The 19,271-nt window shown below is 43.3% G+C and overlaps 2 protein-coding genes across 5 annotated transcripts; both read left to right on the top strand.

Moving 5' to 3' along the window:
- The first annotated feature begins 3,552 nt into the window (after nucleotides 1–3,552).
- On the top strand, nucleotides 3,553–10,402 carry LOC120038946 (target of Myb protein 1-like). 2 transcript variants are annotated; one of them, XM_038984490.1, is made up of 15 exons: nucleotides 3,553–3,665; nucleotides 5,083–5,167; nucleotides 5,273–5,351; nucleotides 5,467–5,616; nucleotides 5,730–5,864; nucleotides 6,020–6,151; nucleotides 6,412–6,528; nucleotides 6,671–6,804; nucleotides 6,888–6,915; nucleotides 7,022–7,145; nucleotides 7,235–7,298; nucleotides 7,821–7,890; nucleotides 8,930–8,989; nucleotides 9,251–9,290; nucleotides 9,464–10,402. In XM_038984490.1, exons 1-15 carry the CDS (start codon nucleotides 3,614–3,616, stop codon nucleotides 9,559–9,561), a joined length of 1,368 nt encoding a protein of 455 aa, XP_038840418.1. In that variant the 5' UTR covers nucleotides 3,553–3,613; the 3' UTR covers nucleotides 9,562–10,402. The 2 variants fall into 2 exon arrangements, with proteins under 2 accessions (XP_038840418.1, XP_038840425.1); XM_038984497.1 differs by lacking the exon at nucleotides 6,020–6,151.
- A 2,046-nt stretch (nucleotides 10,403–12,448) lies between these two features.
- LOC120038924 (2-amino-3-ketobutyrate coenzyme A ligase, mitochondrial-like) lies at nucleotides 12,449–19,011 on the top strand. Of its 3 annotated transcripts, XM_038984481.1 has the most exons (8): nucleotides 12,461–12,796; nucleotides 13,523–13,653; nucleotides 13,773–13,861; nucleotides 13,995–14,134; nucleotides 14,512–14,666; nucleotides 14,826–14,900; nucleotides 16,477–16,648; nucleotides 18,849–19,011. In XM_038984481.1, the coding sequence occupies exons 5-8, from the start codon at nucleotides 14,606–14,608 to the stop codon at nucleotides 18,946–18,948; spliced, it is 408 nt and encodes a 135-aa protein (XP_038840409.1). In that variant the 5' UTR covers nucleotides 12,461–12,796; nucleotides 13,523–13,653; nucleotides 13,773–13,861; nucleotides 13,995–14,134; nucleotides 14,512–14,605; the 3' UTR covers nucleotides 18,949–19,011. The 3 variants fall into 3 exon arrangements, with proteins under 3 accessions (XP_038840397.1, XP_038840404.1, XP_038840409.1); XM_038984469.1 differs by lacking the exons at nucleotides 14,512–14,666; nucleotides 14,826–14,900; nucleotides 16,477–16,648; nucleotides 18,849–19,011 and having other exon boundaries at nucleotides 12,449–12,796; nucleotides 13,995–14,128; XM_038984476.1 differs by lacking the exons at nucleotides 14,512–14,666; nucleotides 14,826–14,900; nucleotides 16,477–16,648; nucleotides 18,849–19,011 and having other exon boundaries at nucleotides 12,457–12,796; nucleotides 13,760–13,861; nucleotides 13,995–14,128.
- Nucleotides 19,012–19,271: the final 260 nt, after the last annotated feature.

Here is a 19,271-nt window from a genome sequence, read left to right as displayed (position 1 = left end):
TGAATCAATACTGGTTGACAGAGCTGTAAAAGAAAACTTCTATGGAATTGTGTTATCTGACTCAGGGTTGAGGAAGAGTTGATGAGAGTTGAGACCCTTTCCTCCATCACATTCTATGCATTTCTGCAACCTTTTCTTGATCAACTTGAACAGTATTTATATTCTGAAAAGAATCTCACACCTGGATGATCTAGTGTACAACAGCTAAATAATGATCTTCAATGTATCAAGTTACTGTCGATTATGTCTCAGTTCCCAGTTCAATATGTGATGTGCAAGATCTTGTAAACCATTGGCTCAATAACCGGAGATAGGAGAAATTACAGTACATTGGCCAGACATTGACTTGCTTCCAAATTGCATGGAATCTGTTTATATTTTCTATTCATCCTTATCACATTGACAGTGATGATGCGACATCATTTTACATGACATTTCTGTCTATTGACTCAGAATTGGGCTCAATATTGGTGACCATTAGCATTTTGCAGTCCCTGTATTGAACTCATGAGCTTCCTCTGAGAGAACAAATCACGCTGTGCCAGCGACTGTCTTTCAGCTGTGGATTGGACAGGTCCATGTAGGCTGGCTATTGGTTCACTGCAGTGGTCACCAAGACTTTGCATTGGAACACACTGGTACCCTTCCTTACAAGAAAGACCATTTCTCACACCCATTGTTCAACATAAGATAGCATGGGCCACCATGATTCAAGGGCTTATTACTCCCTAAACATTTTTATACCAACATGTCCTAATAAGAATTCCCCATTGCATTATGATTATGGTATACATAGGCCATAATGGTTCCTTCTCTCTGTAATCATCCAGATAGTTTTTGTTAGTGTTCATTTCATGGGTACAGATCAGTGGAGGCTGCTGAGGGGAGGACGGCTCATAATAATGGCTGGACAGCAAATGGAATGGCATCAAACACATGGAAACCACGTATTTAATATATTTGATACCATTCCACTCATTCCGCTCGAGTCCTTACCACGAGCCTGTCCGCCCCAATTAAGGTGACACCAACCTCCTTTGGTACAGTTGAAAAACACTTGGAATCAGATGGACAATTGAATGCCATTGAAATACACATCCTGTATGTGGAGCAAAATGTCACAGTGAATGGCCAGTGCCTTTTCAGTCTCTGTGCTGTGGAACCCAGTTGTGTCAGAAAGCCCCTGGGTGTGACAGGCCAGCAGCAGAGAGGACCACAGGGATGGTTACCCTGATTCTCTCTTTACTCCCAGACTCATGAGACCATTAATGAACAAAACAACTATTCCAGGTGCAACACAGCAACTCACATATGATGACCACAGACAGTGACCATCTCTCAAACACTATCTGCTGCACGTTCAATATTCACACTCACACATGCAGTGACCGGCTCTGAAACACTCTCGCAACCTCAAAGCACCTGCAACCAAATCAGTCACACACAGGAAGATATGACATTTTTATTAGTGATATTATGGAATCATATCTGTGAGGTACAGAACAGTAAAGGCAGAGACGGTGAGAGTAACACCTCTAAAGTGTTTTCATTTTTGTTTCACATGAGTCATTCTGAGTCACTCCTAGCAACTTTGCGGCATAACAAGTCAATTATTGTGCTTTTCTCCTGCATATCTCACCCTCTTTGAGGAAGAAAACAACATTTAAGGAATGTAATTTGCAGGTTATTTACTTAAATGCACAAACTATTCAATATTTTAGGAATTTTTCAATAAATACATGCTATTACAATGTCATAGCATCCACAGTACATATCATTTATTTTTTTGTTGCACATATTCTCATTACTATCTAAAAATACTGTAATAAAATAATATAGACGTGTCTATAACTCCTTATAGTGCACAGTAAATGAAGTGAAATAGCCTATGTGAAATAGAAACCATACCATAACATAAGTAGTGACTGACTGACTAGTAAATCTAACATCTCTGCCCTAACCTTAACATTTACATGATCTATAATGAAACAGTGCGACCTGGTGGCAGAAAGCTGAATTAGTTGAAATTGCTGTAAAGCACAGAGCCGACAGTATTGTTACTTTAAAGTTTACATGACTCAAGAAAACAATGACACAATTAGTGGATTCGGATATTTCAGCCACACCCGTTGCTGACAGGTGTATAAAATTGAGCACACAGCCATGCAATCTCCATACACAAACATTGGCAATAGAATGGCCTTACTGAAGAGCTCAGGGATTTTCAACATGGCACCGTCAAAGGATGCCACCTTTCCAACAAGTCAGTTTGTTAAATTTCTGCCCTGCTAGAGCTGCCCAGGTCAACTGTAAGTGCTGTTATTGTGAAGTGGAAATGTCTAGGAGCAACAACGGCTCAGCCGCGAAGTGGTAGGCCACACAAGCTCACAGAACAGGACCGCAGAGTGTTGAAGCACGTAACGTGTAAAAATTGTCTGTTCTCGGTTGCAACACTCACTACATAGTTCCAAACTGCCTCTGGAAGCAATGTCAGCACAAGAACTGTTCGTCGGGAGCTTCATGAAAATGGTTTACATGGCCGAGCAGCAGCACATAAGCCTAAGATCATCATGCGCAATGCCATGCGTTGCCTCTGATGGACTCAGGAGAAGTCAAAACGCTTTCTCTGGAGTGATGAATCACGCTTCACCATCTGGCAGTCCGACGGACGAATCTGGGTTTGACGGATGCCAGTAGAACGTTACCTGCCCCAATGCACAGTGCCAATTGTAAAGTTTGGTGGAGGTGGAATAATGGTCTGGGACTGTTTTTCATGGTTCAGGCTAGGCCCCTTAGTTCCAGTGAAGGGAAATCTTAACTCTACAGGATACAATGACATCCTGGACAATTCTATGCTTCCAACTTTGTGGCAACAATTTGAGGAAGGCCCTTTCCTGTTTCAGCATGACAATGCCCCTGTGCACAAAGCGAGGTCCATACAGAAATGGTTTGTCAAGGTCAGTGTGGAAGAACTTGACTGGCCTGCACTGAGCCCTGACCTCAACCCCATCAAATACCTTTGGAATGAATTGGAACACCGACTGTGAGCCAGGCCTAATTGCCCAACATCAGTGCCTGACCTCACTAATGCTCTTGTGCCTGAATGGAAGCAAGTCCCAGCAGCAATGTTCCAACATCTAGTGGAAGCCTTCCCAGACGAGTGGAGGCTGTTATAGCAGCAAAGGGGGACCAACTCCATATTAATGCCCGTGATTTTGGAATAAAATGTTCGACGAGCAGGTGTCCACATACTTTTGGTCATGTAGTGTAGCTTCATAGTCCACGTATTATGATGGGGTAGAATGTGAAGATGGTTTATCGTTTAGCCTTTAGCTAAATAGTGTTTATTTTGTTCCTCTCTGTGCAAATGTTCTGGTGGCTCTATTGTAGGCTACCCTATCATTCTGCATGTATTAATATGGTCTCATTTTATGCAATGTATAAATTCCCAATTAGTAGACAATAATGTTCAGTGAATGTAACTTTCACTTTAACAGATGACGTAACCTAATTTCATTCCATTTGTGCTGCTTCAGTTCTTTGCGATAACTCCTCTGCTGTGGAAACGACGGAAGCGCAGTTCTGGATTTTGGTTTGACTGGTAGAAAGAAGGATGGAGTTTCTGACAGGGAACCCGTTTACTACACCCGTGGGCCAGCGAATAGGTAATTGTTACATTTTAACTAATAAAGTAGGTTTATAGTGGTTTGCGCGTGAGTTTGTAGATAGTTTACATTGTTGCATCGGACATGACAGGCTACAAGACATTGGTAGGCTATTGTTGGAAAACAGACACTATCACTCCATAAAACGACACAAGATAATCCGTAGGCTATGGAAAGGGAAATTGGCGTTATTGGTTATGTATTTAATAAGAAACGAAACTGTGACAATTGCTTGCTTATAGTTAGTTAATTGATCAAGATTGACAGTGCAAAAAGAGATTTAGATTATGCTATTACTTGACTGACACTGGCACCGCACAATAATACCCTAGAGGCGGGTTTACAGTGTTTTAATCCTGAATTTCATTGGCCAGTTTGGGTATTGTTGCTGGTCTATAGACCAATCGTTTGGCAAGCTCTGGGTGGGGTGGTGAAAAATTGTTCCCTTCCTTCGTGACCTAATTTTAAGAAGGGGACATTTATTAAAGTTCCAATGCAGCCATTTTTATCTCGATATCAAATCATTTAAGTACCTTACTGTGAATGTTTTAAATTCAAATGGTCAAAAATAAACAATGTACTTCTTAGCAAAGAGCAATTTCTCAAGCAATAATTTTGCTAGGACTGAGTGGGAGAGGAAAACTGAAAACGAACTGTTATTTGCAGAGGTTTGGAACTCTTTCTTATTGGTATATTAACTAATTTACCAGGTAGGCCAAAACTCCATCCCACCAAAACAGGCAAAAATTTCAGGTAGACTTTTCTCTTACACTAAACGGACATTATCGTTTTCACAGTATTATTTCCACCTAATAGTGTGAAAATATTTATCAAACATAGGAAATCACATTTTTGACTGCACTGGGCCTTTAAGAAATAATGGAATAACATGTATACTGTAGATGTTTCAGAGTGAGTAACGTTGCTGATTAATAATGAATCTGCTTGCCATCTTGTTTTTATGTAGACTACAAGTGGCCTATTTTATCTTATAAGCTTAAACTCCCCCTGTGACATAATTATAGATGGAAAAACAATCTGCCTATTTTAATGTATATGACCACAATGAGACGGTACAAGTAGGAGAGGTTGTTCTACTTTCTCAACTGAGCTAAATCCTCTTTCTATCCCCTCCCTTTCAGAGGAATGAAGACAGAACATTTAATTTGTTTAAGTAAACGTCTGCCAAGGAACCTAATGCTGGTCACATGAACCAGTCAGTTAGATGGAGAAAGAATGAGTTTGACAAACAAATAGGGATTTAACTCGCATGGATGAGTAGAGGCATCATCAAAGTAAGCTAATAAACAGCTATTGAGAGTTGTGTTATGAGGCAGAGACCGTTTCACAGTGACTATGTCTTCCAGATAATTTTATGCAAAATAAAGTGCAATGTCTCAATTGTTTTTGTTCTCAGAATATGCAACCAGCTCCAGTCTGCAGTCGGAGGACTGGGCCCTCAACATGGACATCTGTGACATCATCAACGAGACAGAGGAGGGGTGTGTATCCTCTGTTGACATAATGGACTGTTTTTTCCTTTTTTTCCCCTTACTGTATTGTGCTCTTGTTGTTTGAAGTTGCTTGTTTACCTACAATGATTACAGGCCTAGAGATGCATACAAAGCAATAAAGAAGAGGATTGTTGGAAACAAGAACTTCAGAGAGGTCATGCTGGCATTGATTGTGAGTGTCATATTTACCTCTCTCATTCACCATACTTTTTTCCCCCTTTTCTTCATGAACTTGTAACCTAACTTTCTTTCTCTCTCCATCTCTCTTATGTCATGTTGGTTCTCAGGTACTGGAAGCGTGTGTGAAGAACTGTGGCCACAGGTTCCATGTGCTAGTCTCAACCAGGGAGTTTGTTGAGGGGGTTCTTGTCAGGTCCATCTTACCCAAGAACAATCCCCCTCTGGTCCTGCATGACAGAGTGCTCAGCCTTATACAGGTGAGAGATGGCATTGGTACTCATACCTTCAGTAAGTCACAGAGCTGTGTTGGAATTGACAGCTAGCTATTGTCGGGTGTGTGCTGTTTATGATGTGTTTGTCTATTGTTCAGGCATGGGCAGACGCATTCCGCAGCTCACCAGCTCTGACGGGCGTGGTCTCTGTGTACGAGGACCTGAGACGGAAAGGACTGGAGTTTCCCATGACTGAACTGGACGGATACTCCCCCATTCACACTCCAAATAGGGTATACCTTCAAACAATGACTGGTGAAAATGCATGCATTTCCTCACTGACAAATACAGATTACAACTTTCTGCTAAACCTCTCTTAAGCTGTTTTAACTCCCTACTCCTTAACACTATTCTCTAACTCAATTAGTTCCTGTGCTCTGTCCACCAGACTGTGCCTGATAACGGGCCTACTGTCACTGTATCTGCTGCACCCTCATCCACCAGGCCTGTCCCCATATCACCACAGCTTCCTGCATCCCAACAGAGCGAGCAGGGACCCCTCACCTTCACACCTTATGAGGTGATTGGAACGCTCACGTCATACAGGGGCCTCTAAAATGGCATGGCTTTTATTTTAGTAACACAACAATCTTTTGCATGCAGGCTGAATTCACTCCAGGGCATTACTTTAAATTCCAATTACCTTGTGCACTGTGGATGTTTCAGTTACTTGTTTCACATTCAGAATGTATAATAAAAGTTGATGCTTTACAGTATTATGCCAACCCCACCCCACACAATTTAGCATATGAGTGCTGATGACATTGACTCCTATTCCAGGTTAAAAAGTTGAAGACCGACCTGGGAGTGGTTCGAGGTAACCTGACCGTGATGTCAGATATGATGTCTCAACTGGATCCAGCAACAGCTAAGCATTCAGACAAGGAGCTGCTTCAGGTTAGTTGGTTCGCTCGCTGGGCTCTCTCTATGGCTGTTCATCCATGGCTGTGACACATGTCATCTGTTTGTATCCATCTCTCTTGTCCATTGCTGTCTTTTCGCTGACTCTCTGCATCTCCTGCTCTCTCTCTGTCAGTAGGAGTTGTATGCAGCATGTAAAGACATGCAAGATAAGATAATGGAGCTGGTCCCAAGACTCAGTGAGGAGAAACTGACCGAGGAGCTGCTGGCTGCCAATGATGAAATCAATGCCACATTCACTCGCTACCAGAGGTATTGTCCTAAATGATCATCATCAGATACAGTCAATAATTCCTGCTGTGATAGCAGTATGATTTTCATTATTTCCTTTCCAGGTTTCAGAGACTAAGAGCTACACAGCAGGTAAGTGTTTTTTCTTAAGGATCTGTGGTCCTTTACCCTTATCACAAATGCATGTTTGGATGAGAAATATGTACTGTTCAACTTCACCTTTTTCCCAATCGCCTAGAGCCTGACCTACGTCAACCTTATTGACCTCAGTGCAGCAATCAAGCCTGTTGTTACAGCTCCCACCCACAGCCATCTCAGCCGATCAACAGTGGACACAGTGTCTAGTCAGATGACAGGACTCAGTAAGTAACTACAGTGTTCCTCGATCTGATAGAGGTTCTCAATGTGTCCTTAAAGTACAATTCATTATCTTACCCTGTTTTCCACATAGGTATGAGGGAATTCGATGAATTTGCACAGAACAGGAGCATCTCACAGACACAACCGAGACCGAGGTAATAGACAGCTCCAACAAAAGTCCAGGTTTTGCTTTCATGGTAGAATGGATTGTTCAGACTTATAGCAAGAGTGAGAGGGAGCTTACTAAAGCAGGTGTCAAGACTTTCTCATGGCTTAGTACTGTATAACAAATGAACTGGTGCTGTGGTTGTCTTGTCACTCCCTGGCTTGTTTAGGTTATAACAGTCCTGCTCCAGCTAAGCTGGTGTACTAGTCTAGACTGGAAGTGAACCTGGCTGGCTCAGGATGGTTGCTTATCTTGCTCAAGATATTTGTGCCATTCATTCTGTCAATAAGGATTATGAATGGAGTCTGACATGAACTGCAAGCTTACATGGCTAGTGAGAAAACTGTGCAAACATTTGCAATACAAATGTTGAAGGAACATTTCTCCTCTGTATTTGGTTTTCCAATAAAGTTGTTCATACTTTGGCCAATGGTTACTTGTGGAGATGGCTATTATTCTACTACTGTATGTAAACTGCATAATTTTCTAAGCAGTGAAATGTGTGTTTTAGTGAGCGGAATGAAGGTGTTGCCGACAGTCTGGCTCAAGCACAGAACACCAGATTACAGAACACTGGAACGGTCAGTAACCCCAGAATTATTTAACCCAGGACAGATTTGAAAGGATGTTTGTTTAGGAAGGGCATTGCTTGTGTCCATGGAGTCCTTATGCCCTGTGGAGTGTTACTAAGTGTCACTAATATGTACAATAACCCTGTGTCTTAGGTAATGTGTAGGTCTGCCCTGCCTCTATATGTTTAAACAATGTTCTCTGTGTCCTGCCACAATTTCACGTGCAAAATTGGCAATTTTGTTAGTGCTATAAGATTGTCTGTCTGTCTCTGTTTTGTCTCCTTGTTCATAACCCAATGGTTTTGTGTTATGGCATGCATGTCTACCGGTATCTTTGTTCGTAAATAAAAATGTCTGTGTAAAGGATGACAGCCCAGACTCCACCCTTGGGTCTGATTGGCTGGCACAGTGCCATTCCTTTTGCATTCTACCCCTGGGGCTTATGCTGGGATGTTTTGTATTCAAGCATGTTTAGTGTGTATTTAATGAATGATTGTTTCCTTTCCGTCTTTGTACTGAGATGGTTGTATGATCTTTTTCCGGTGTGCCTGATCTGGTTATTTTTTTCTTACTTTGATTTTTGCATTCATGTGTTGAGTGTTATAAGTGTTCATTTCTGAAACTGATAGATGGTGTGTATTGGCACATCTTAAAGGGATACTTCTGGATTTTGGCAATGAGGCCCTTTATCTACTTCCCCAGAGTCAGATGAACTCATGAATGCCATTTTTGTCTGTGTCCAAAATAGCCTCATTGCCAAAATTCCCAAGTATCCCTTTTAAATCATGACTCTTCTAAATCATTACTATGCTTGCTAATTTACTCCCACTCTGTTATGTTTTCCCTGCCGTAACTTTGGTGTGGTGGATGGATCCCTTGTTTCCCCGTCTAAAATAAACTGGTTTCAATCAGAATACTAGGGGTCAGCATGCTTGAATGGTGGTTATGTGTAGATTGCCCAAGAAAAATCTAAAGGTAATGGTACTCCAGAGTCTGGTCGTCACAAGAAAACAGTGGCTTACAGTAATCTCTTGCCTAACTCTCCCAGATCCCTGTGAGTCAGACGTCTGTGATGGATGACATTGAGAAGTGGCTGGATGTGGACGAGGTGGGTCACTGTTAGCATTCACTCAATGTCATGGTATACAAGCAGAGTCCAACTTGGTTCCATGTTATACCAGTGCCAGTCCTTGCACCCCCTCTCTAATTTGGTTTTATGGACTATACATAGTATACAGTAATTGCAAATGCCTGCACGGTGCTTTACCCCAGCAAATGTAACATTCCTGGATTTTTGAACATATTCAATTTTGTTTGGACATGTGACTGTTGACGTGACCATAAGTCATGGCTTTCATGTGTGTCACAGGAGGACGACATGGCTGATTCAGAGGGTGTGACAAGTGAGGGTGAGCTTCTATTTCTTAGTTCCTCATCCAGCTCTCATCCACTCCCTGGGTATCGCTATGTAGATCCAACAACAGTTTAGTTTGCTTCCTTGTACTATTACAAAGTCCTGAGTAATCCTTTTTGAGACCAACAAAGCCTGCCTAAGGCAACTTCTCTTTCTCCCTCCTTTTAGAGTTTGACAGGTTTCTGGCAGAACGGGCGAGAGCAGCGGAGCGTCTCCCGTCCCTGAAAGCTTCTTCTCGTGACAACAACAACTACTCCGAGTCATAGGCCAAGCTGCAACCTGTCACATAACCAATGCCATTTTCCCAAATAGTGTGAGAGGACTGAACTGGATGAATGTATGATTGGCACATACAGTGAGTAAATGACTGGTGGGAACAACAACTCCTGACAATTGGGTTGTGCTACTGACACTCAGGTAAACAACAGAACTACTTTATGTTAAACTCTCCTGGGTTTAGGTCTTTATCTAGTATGCTTAATGTATATTTTTATGTTAAGGCTAAATGAACTTGGACCAAGTGTTTTTAACTTACACTAAAAGAGTGCTTTATGATAAGAACTTAAGTCGTCCTGTGCCACTATGTATATGGATATCCAGCAGAGGCTGGTGGGAGGAGCTATAGGAGGATTGGCTTATTATAATGGCTGGAATGGAATTGAATGGAGTCAAACATGTGGTTTCCTTATGTTTGGTACTATTCCATTATTCCATTCTAGACATAATGAGCCCGTCCTCCTATAGCTCCTCCCACCAGCCTCCTCTGGTGTGGCTGCGAATACAAACATTTGCACAATGATTGAGTTTAATTCCTGTTACATTTCTTAGAAGAGAATGGAATATGCCCAATATTTTCAGATGAACATTGAATGGTGTGCATTCCAGAAAATGCAGGCATGATATACACAATGTTAGTAGATTGCAATAAGCTATAATTAGGGAAAATGAATGATGTGATGCTCATGATGAATCCCATTTGTAATACAGAACACTTTTTTTAGGAAGAGCAATACAAACCTAATTGTTTCTGGAGTACTTGAAGTTTATCAACTGTTACACAATGTCATGATGAAATACTGTAACATTAAACACAGATGAAGTCTTAAAGATAGTTTGTTCTTATTCACTCTGGGAGATGGGTGCTCAGCGTGTGGGCTGATTTTCATGGTTCTGCAAATATGATTGATTTCTGTGTTTTGTAAAATTGGTATACCATAATTCCACTAGTCTGTGATTGAATAACACAATGGTTTTGCAATTTCCAATGTCATTTTAAAAAGCGTGTTGAATCTGTCAAGTACTTACAGGAGTGTTAATGCTTTTGTCATATCAACTTTAAAAGGTGTCTGAAGAAACTGGGATGCATAACTTTTACACGGAACAGCGAAGGGCTGAGAGGAGCTCCAAACAGCTGTGGCAAGAGGAAGTTGAACTATGTATTTTTTCCTGATACAAGGAATTGATATCCGAAGTTCAACGTTTTAAAAACAAATGTGCCTAAAACCAAAGTATGGAAGAGGCCATTTAGAAATGCACTGTGAAGCATAAACTAGGTCAATGTTTGGTTCTCTGAAATACTGCATTTTGATCTGTAAATCTCTATTCTGCACGGTATCTAAACTATACTGAACTAAAACATAAATGACAATTTTACTGAGTTACAATTCATGAAATAAATGTAATTAGGCCCTAATCTATGGATATCACATTACTGGGCAGGGGCGCAACCATGGGTGGGCCTGGTCCACCCATAGGTCCACCCACTCGGGAGCCAGGCCCAGCCAATCAGCATGATTTTTTTCCCCCACAAAAGGGCTTTATTTCAGACAGAAATACTCTTCTGTTTCATCAGCTGTCCAGTGAAGACACCGGATGTGGAGATCCTGGGCTAGCGTGGTTACATGTTGTCTGCAGCTGTGAGGCCGGTTCAACGTACTTCCAAATTTTCTAACATGATGTTGGAAGTGTCTTATGGTAGAAAAATTAACATTCAATTATCTGGAAAGAGCTCTGGTGGACATTCCTGCAGTCAGCATGCTGATTGCATGTTCCCTCAAATGGAGACCTCTGTGGCATTGTGTTGTGTGACAAAACTGCACATGTTTGTGTACTTTTGTCCCCAGCAAATGAGAAATGCTCACTAATAGGGATGTGAACCAATTTGTGCACAAAATTTGAGAGCATTTCTGGGATCTTTTATTTCAGCTCATGAAACATCACGTTACGTGTTGTTTATATTTTGGTTTAGTATAAATCAAGATTGCTGTCTTGGTCTTTTTCAGAATAAGCTGTTTACCTCCATTTCTGTATCCTGTGTACAAGTGGAAGGACTTTTATTTATTTAACTAGGCAAGTCAGTTAAGAACCAATTCTTATTTACAAAGACTGCCTACCCCGGCCAAACCTGGACGACACTGGGCCAATTGTGCGCTGCCCTATGGGACTCCCAATCACGGACTTAGAGACTGCTTTGTTTATTTGGTTGGTAATCTTTTTTTATCAGTGGTTTCGGTTTTCTACAGGTTTAATTGGAAATTAAAATGTTTTATTTGAAGTAGGCTACTTTCTGTTATTTGCAAATTAAATGTGCGAACCCCGCTTACCGGACAACTGGCCATGTGAAACGAACTCGCCCAGAGCGTGGCAATACGACGGAGTTTCTCAAACCAGAAGCGCAACATCGCGAGACTTCCAAGCCGGGATTTGGGTTTTGAGAAGTAAAGAAATATTCCGTAGTTGTACATTTTCTCGAAATCTAAAGGCACAACCTAGATTCGAGCCAATGTCTTAAGTAGTGTAACATGTTATTACTCCAACATCGGGAAAGTGACAAACTGAAACGTTTTTATTTTCGTCAAAACTATTTTACATCGAAGGAGTGCCTTTGATTTGACTGCCTGCACATGCGTAGTTCGGCGCCAGACGACCATTAAGACCCGATGACGTGTTTCTACGCATGAGCTTAGCCAGGCAACGTCGCCTACAAGTGTAATCGGGGATAGTTTATCATATCTTCATACTGTACTGTCTTTGGCTATATGTTTTGAGACGTGGTTAGATTCAGAAAACACCTCTACACTCCCATAGCTTCTGATTGGTGCTCCTTGATACGCCCACGTGCTTTACATATCACTCTGACGTCACTTACATTATTTTTGGCCACATCTTACGTTGTTATCCTGTCTAGTCTCCTTATCCTTATCCTGTCTAGTCATGTCTACGTTGTTATCCTGTCTTGTTATCCTGTTAACTGCTTGGAAATATTTGGACAGAAATTCACCATGCTTCTTCGAACAGCTGTCCGTTATCTTAGTGCCCCAATAAGAGATATTTTGAGACCCTCAACTACCACCTCAAACCGGGGCTATGCAGCTATCGCCGATGCTAGATCGGTGCTGGAGCATGAACTTGAAATGATCCGAACTGGTGGAACGTGGAAAGGAGAAAGAATAATCACGTCCAAGCAGGGTCCTCATATCAACGTGGACGGCAGTCGTGGCGGTGAGTAGTCTGACGTTATAACGTTAGTTAGGGGTCAGCTCACCAACTTTCAATTATATTGATTTGCCTACCTATGTATTGCTGTCCTCAAGTGACATGAAAAACATATGGCAAAAGTTGGCACCGTGGAATTTAAGTCTAGTCTACCCACGTTGTCTAACGAGGTCGAACTTGTTGCATACAGACAGCTAGGAGTTGTAGCAAGCTAAGTTCGCTAGCAAGTTTACCTACTAGTTTAGTCTTGTTCGCCCCATCTGAACTTCGCGGAAATTCATTTCAGCCTGGTGGTGTTGGGGTAGCTAGCTACATGACCGAGACTTGCCCTACTTGGCAACTGGAAGTTATACGTGTGCTTAGTGTTATCGTGATTTGTGGTGGCTGCTGGTGTTCTTAAACCCATATTTCTGCCACCAATGTAACTACTAAATTGTTACTGTTCACTTTTGTGTACCAGAGAAAGACTGACCCCTAGTGCTGATTTATGAATGGCTTATGGCATATCCTCTCGTGTACAGCTGGCACTCTTCTGTATTTGCCAGTAAGTACACAATGGCAGAAATCCCTCACTCATACTCCCCCCAGCAGTCATGCAAGGTCACTGTGGTAATTGTTACTGGTAAATCAAGCTTTCTCTGGCAGTTGGGTCAGTATTGTTATGGTGTGCATGTCCTCTGGAGAACCTGGCTTATATATGCTTACCTATTGTTTCTCTCTCTCCCCATGCAGACATATTGAATTTCTGCGCAAACAACTATCTGGGCATCTCCAGCCATCCCCATGTAGTGGAGGCAGGGATAGATGCCTTGAAGAAGTATGGTGCTGGGCTGAGCTCAGTGAGATTCATCTGTGGCACACAGGTAACCTAAAGACTGCTTGCTCAAGTGTTTCTGGTGGTTCTGTGTGAGTTCACATTACTCTGTGATGGTGTCTCCTCTCATTCTCGTATTACCATATGATCCACTGGACATTCACAAAGATCTGGAGCAGAAGCTGGCTCAGTTCCATGAGCGTGAGGACTGCATCCTATAGCCCTGCGTTGGCGTCAAAACAGCTGGCATATTTGAGGTTTGTGATTCTTGAATACATTAACATGTGATTAACTGTTTTATAATATTCTGTTGCGTGGTCTGTCTTTACAGTTTCTGTGCCACTGTATTAAACAGGCCTAAAGTAGTAATGCACTCTTTTTCTACATCAGGTTCTGTTGGGGCTTGACGATACAGTTCTTTCTGATGAGCTGAATCATGCCTTGATGGGATCAGATTGTGTCGGGCCAAGAGGTTCAGATACAAACACATGGACCTGAATGACTTGGAGACCCAGCTGAAAGAGTCCCAGGTAAAGAGGGTGCTATACACGCATTAAAATAAGAATCTCCTTGATGTGATTGTGGCATAATGACAGCGGGGTAAGGAGTAAGACAGGCATCATCTGCTGTCCATCTTCCAGCTAGAGGATTTCTAAACCCTGTCTTCCCCATCATAATACCTGCACTACCTTCAGCCATTACACATATTTCTTAGAATATGATTGCACAGTATCTTTTTTGAATTAAGGTCTCCACCTTTCATGAAGCTTATTATGCAGAATCCTCTTGAAATCCATGAAGCTTGAAACCATAGTGATGGGTAAATAAATAAAGGTTGCTGAATTGATTTTAGTGTTAATGGGCTGTGTTTGCATCACTGGTCATCATGGCTCCCTGTCCTCCTCAGTCATGTCGTCTACGCCTCGTTGTCACGGATGGTGTGTTCTCCATGGATGGTGACATGGCTCCATTGAAGGGGATCTGTGACCTGACAGAGCAGTATGGAGCCATGGTCTTCATTGACGAATGCCATGCTACAGGCTTCATGGGCCCACGAGGCAGGTGAGTGACGGTACGGGTGGAGAGAAAAAAGGACAGATGGAGAAATTATGATAGAACTTTAATGATGTAATTATGCCTAGGCAAACTAAAAAGGATTATGGTTTCGTAGCCAATTATGTCGACTAATAGTGTTATTACATTTTGTTTGCACGGGCACAGATGAGCTCCTGGGAGTGATGGACAGGGTTCACATTGTCAACTCTACTTTGGGAAAAGCACTGGAAGGTGCAGCTGGTAGGTTTCCCTCTGTTTTGACTCATATATGGAGTTGCATAACGGTACTGTATGTTCTCAATGCTTATGAAATGTCACTATTGACAATGTAGGCTGTGTGATTGAACTCCATAAATGGATGACAAAACTAACTTGAACATTTACATTGATACAGGGCATTTAGAAAATATTCAGACCCCTTGACTTTTTCCACATTTTGTTGTGTTACATCCTTATTCTAAAATGGTTAAAAAAAACTAATCAGTCTACACACAATATCCCATAATGACAAGGCAAAAACAGATGTTTCTACAACTTGATTGGAGACAACCTGTAGTAAATTAATTTGATTGGACATGATTTGGAAAGACACACACCTGTCCATATAAGGTCCCACAGTTGACATTGAATGTCAGAGCAAAAACTAAGCCGAAGGAATTGCGGTCGAAGGAATTGTCCGTAGAGCTCGAGACAGGATTGTGTTGAAGCACAGATCTGGGGAAGGCTACCAAAAAATGTCTACAGCATTGAAGGTCCCCATGAACTCAGTGGCCTTCATCATTCTTAAATAGAAGTTTAGAACCACCAAGACTCTTCCTAGAGCTGGTCTCCCAGCCAAACTGAGCAATCAGGAGAGAAGGTCCTTGGTCAGGGAGGTGACCAAGAACCTGATGGTCACTCTGACAGAGCTCCAGAGTTCCTCTGTGGAGATGGGAGATCCTTCCAGAAGGACAACCATCTCTGCAGCACTACACCAATCAGGTCTTTATGGTAGAGTGACCAGACTGAAGCCACTCCTCAGTAAAAGGCGCATGACAGCCCGCTTGGAGTTTGCCAAAAGGCACCTAAAGGACTCTCAGACCATGAGAAACAAGATTCTCTGGTCTGATGACACCAAGATTGAACTCTTTGGCCTGAATGCCAAGTGTCATGTCTGGAGGAAACCTGGCACCATCCATACGGTGAAGCATGGTGGTGGCAGCATCATGCTGTGGGGATGTTTTTCAGCGGCAGGGACTAGGAGACTAGTCAGGATCGAGGGAAAGATGAACCGAGCAAAGTACAGTGAGATCCTTGATGAAAACCTGCTCCAGTGCTCAGGACCTCCGACTGGGGTAAAGGTTCACCTCCCAACAGAACAACAACCCTAAGCACACAGCCAAGACAATGCAGGAGTGGCTTTGGGACAAGTTTCTAAATGTCCTTGAGTGGCCCAGCCAGAGCCCGGACTTGAACCCGATCGAACATTTCTGGAGAGACCTGAAAATAGCTGTGCAGCGACGCTCCCCTTCCAACCTGACAGAGCTTGAGAGTATCTGCAGAGAAGAATGGGAGAAACTCCCCAAATACAGGTGTGCCAAGCATAGTTTGTAGCGTCATACCCAAGAACACTCAATGCTGTAATCGCTGCCAAATATGCTTCAACAGAGTACTGAGTAAAGGTTCTGAATACTTATGTAAATGTGATATTTCATTATATATTTTTTTGGGGGGGGGGGGCTGTAACGTAACAAAATGTGGAAAAGGTCAAGGGGCCTGAATACTTTCCGAATGCACTGTATAAGGTGGATATGGGTTTCTATCTGTTTTCTCTCAGGTGGGTACACAGTGGGTCCTAAACCTCTGATTGACCTGCTGAGGCAGCGCTCTCGTCCGTACCTCTTCTCCAACTCCCTACCCCCTCCTGTCGTGGGCTGCGCTACCCGGGCTGTCGAGCTGCTCCTCGCTTCCAATGAGATTGCTCAGAGTGTCGGGGACAAAACCATGAGGTGGGAATCGGGGGAGGGGACTGGGGCCTCTGTTTTGGTGAATGTGGTAGACACCATCTAAGCTTATGGAACGGTTTAACATAGGAGCACGGACAAAAACAGATAAGCCTTTTTGTGTTGGTCTTTGTGAAAAATACGTATGAACAGGACATGTTTGAAAAGAGCAATTGAATCAATCAAATTCAATCAAATGTATTTATAAAGCCCTTCTTACATCAGCTGATGTCACAAAGTGCTGTATAGAAACCCAGCCTAAAACCCCAAACAGCAAGCAATGCATGTGTAGAAGCACGGTGGCTAGGAAAAACTCCCTAGAAAGGCCGAAACCTAGAGAGGAACCAGGCTATGAGGGGTGGCCAGTCCTCTTCTGGCTGTGCCGGGTGGAGATTATAACAGAACATGGCCAAGATGTTCAAATGTTCATAGATGACCAGCAGGGTCAAATAATGATAATCACAGTGGTTGTCGAGGGTGCAGGTCAGCACCTCAGGAGTAAATGTCAGTTGGCTTTTCATAGCTGATCATTCAGAGCATCTCTACCGCTCCTGCTGTCTCTAGAGAGTTGAAAACAGCAGGTCTGGGACATGTAGTATGTCCGGTGAACTGGTCAGGGTTCCAAAAACGCAGGCAGAACAGTTGAAACTGGAGCAGCAGCACGGCCAGGTGGACTCGGGACAGCAAGGAGTCATCATGCCAGGTAGTCCTGAGGCATGGTCCTAGGGCTTAGGTCCTCCGAGAGAGAGAATTAGAGAGAGCATACATTCACACAGGACACCGGATAAGACAGGAGAAATACTCCAGATATAACAGACTGACCCTAGCCCCCCGACACATACATTTCTGCAGCATAAATACTGGAGGCTGACAGAAGGGGTCGGGAGACACTGTGGCCCCATCCGACGATACCCCCGGACAGGGCCAAACAGGCAGGATATAACCCCACCCACTTTGCCAAAGCACAGCCCCCACAACACTAGAGGGATATCTTCAACCACCAACTTTCTATCCTGAGACAAGGCCGAGTATAGCCCACAAAGATCTCCGCCATGGCAGAACCCAAGGGGGGGCGCCAACCCGGACAGGAAGATCACGTCAGTGACTCAACCCACTCAAGTGACGCACCCCTCCTAGGGACGGGATGGAATAGCACCAGTAAGCCAGTGACTCAGCCCCTGTAATAGGGTTAGAGGCAGAGAATCCCAGTGGAGAGAGGGGAACTGGCCAGGCAAAGACAGCAAGGGCGGTTTGTTGCTCCAGTGCCTTTCCGTTCACCTTCACACTCTTGGGCCAGACTACACTCAATGATAGGACCTACTGAAGAGATGAGTCTTCAGTAAAGACTTAATGGTTGAGACCGAGTCTGTGTCTCTCACATGGGTAGGCAGACCATTCCATAAAAATGGAGCACTATAGGAGAAAGCCCTGCCTCCAGCTGTTTGCTTAGAAATTCTAGGGACAGTAAGGAGGCCTGCGTCTTGTGACCATAGCGTACGTGTAGGTATGTATGGCAGGACCAAATCGGAAAGATAGGTAGGACCAAGCCCATGTAACGCTTTGTAGGTTAGCAGTAAAACCTTAATCAGCCCTTGCCTTAACAGGAAGCCAGTGTAGAGAGGCTAGCACTGGAGTAATATGATCATTTTTGGGGGTTCTAGTCAAGATTCTAGCAGCCGTGTTTAGCACTAACTGAAGTTTATTTTGTGCTTTATCTGGGTAGCCGGAAAGTAGAGCATTGTAGTAGTCTAACCTAGAAGTGACAAAAGCATGGATTAGTTTTTCTGCATCATTTTTGGACAGAAAGAATGACCTTGAGATTGACTAATCCCTTGTGCTGAAAAAGTGACAAGATTTGTGTTTATTCTGCATTAAACACTTTTGCTTGTTTCATCTCTTATCTGTAATGTGTCCTTCATAGGAGGTTGGTGGCACCTAAATTGGGGAGGATGGGCTTGTGGTAATGGCTGGAGCGGTATTAGTGGAATGGTATCAACCATTCCATTTGCTTTGTTCCAGACATTATTATGAGCTGTCCTCTGCTCAGCAGCCTCCACTGGTGTCCTTCCACACATGTTTACAGTTTCAAGAGCACTACATGTTTCCCAGAGAACCCAGTTAGCAACAATGAAAGTTGAAGGCATTGATACTGTATAAGGAACGAGTGTTATTTCTGTAATGTCTTTATTCTCTCCCCCTCTCGTAGGTTCAGAAACAAAATGACCGAGGCTGGGTTCACCATCTCAGGCTCTGACCACCCTATCTGTCCTGTGATGCTGGGGGATGCCAGCCTCTCTGATGGCTGATGACATGCTGAAACTAGGCGAGGCAACAGTTCAGGCTGAATATGAATGGAGCACAAGCAGATTTCAAGCATTATCAAACATTACAACACAATCTGTATATTGGTTTGAAATACTCTATGGATCTAAGGCACTGCATCGCAGTGTTAGATGTGCCACCAGAGACTCTGGGTTCGCGCCCAGGCTCTGTCGCAGCCGGCCGCGACCGGGAGGTCCGTGGGGCGACGCACGATTGGCCTAGCGTCGTCCGGGTTAGGGAGGGTTTGGCCGGTAGGGATATCCTTGTCTCATCGCGCACCAGCGACTCCTGTGGCGGGCCGGGCGCA

The sequence above is a fragment of the Salvelinus namaycush genome, chromosome 3, assembly GCF_016432855.1.
Source record: "Salvelinus namaycush isolate Seneca chromosome 3, SaNama_1.0, whole genome shotgun sequence".
NCBI lineage: Eukaryota > Metazoa > Chordata > Actinopteri > Salmoniformes > Salmonidae > Salvelinus > Salvelinus namaycush.
The sequence above is the reverse complement of the archived record's forward strand: the minus strand, read 5'-3'. Positions and strand labels throughout refer to the sequence as shown.

Bases quoted from the DNA above. Each gene is read 5' to 3' on its own strand.
- LOC120038946 (XM_038984490.1), top strand. From the start codon at position 3,614: ATGGAGTTTCTGACAGGGAACCCGTTTACTACACCCGTGGGCCAGCGA. The intron at 5,168-5,272 runs GTGTGTATCCTC...CAATGATTACAG, and splicing joins ATCAACGAGACAGAGGAGGG to GCCTAGAGATGCATACAAAG. The intron at 6,805-6,887 runs GTATTGTCCTAA...TTTCCTTTCCAG, and splicing joins ACATTCACTCGCTACCAGAG to GTTTCAGAGACTAAGAGCTA.
- LOC120038924 (XM_038984469.1), top strand. From the start codon at position 12,577: ATGCTTCTTCGAACAGCTGTCCGTTATCTTAGTGCCCCAATAAGAGAT. The intron at 12,797-13,522 runs GTGAGTAGTCTG...CTCCCCATGCAG, and splicing joins CGTGGACGGCAGTCGTGGCG to ACATATTGAATTTCTGCGCA. The intron at 13,862-13,994 runs GTTTGTGATTCT...TTTCTACATCAG, and splicing joins AAACAGCTGGCATATTTGAG to GTTCTGTTGGGGCTTGACGA.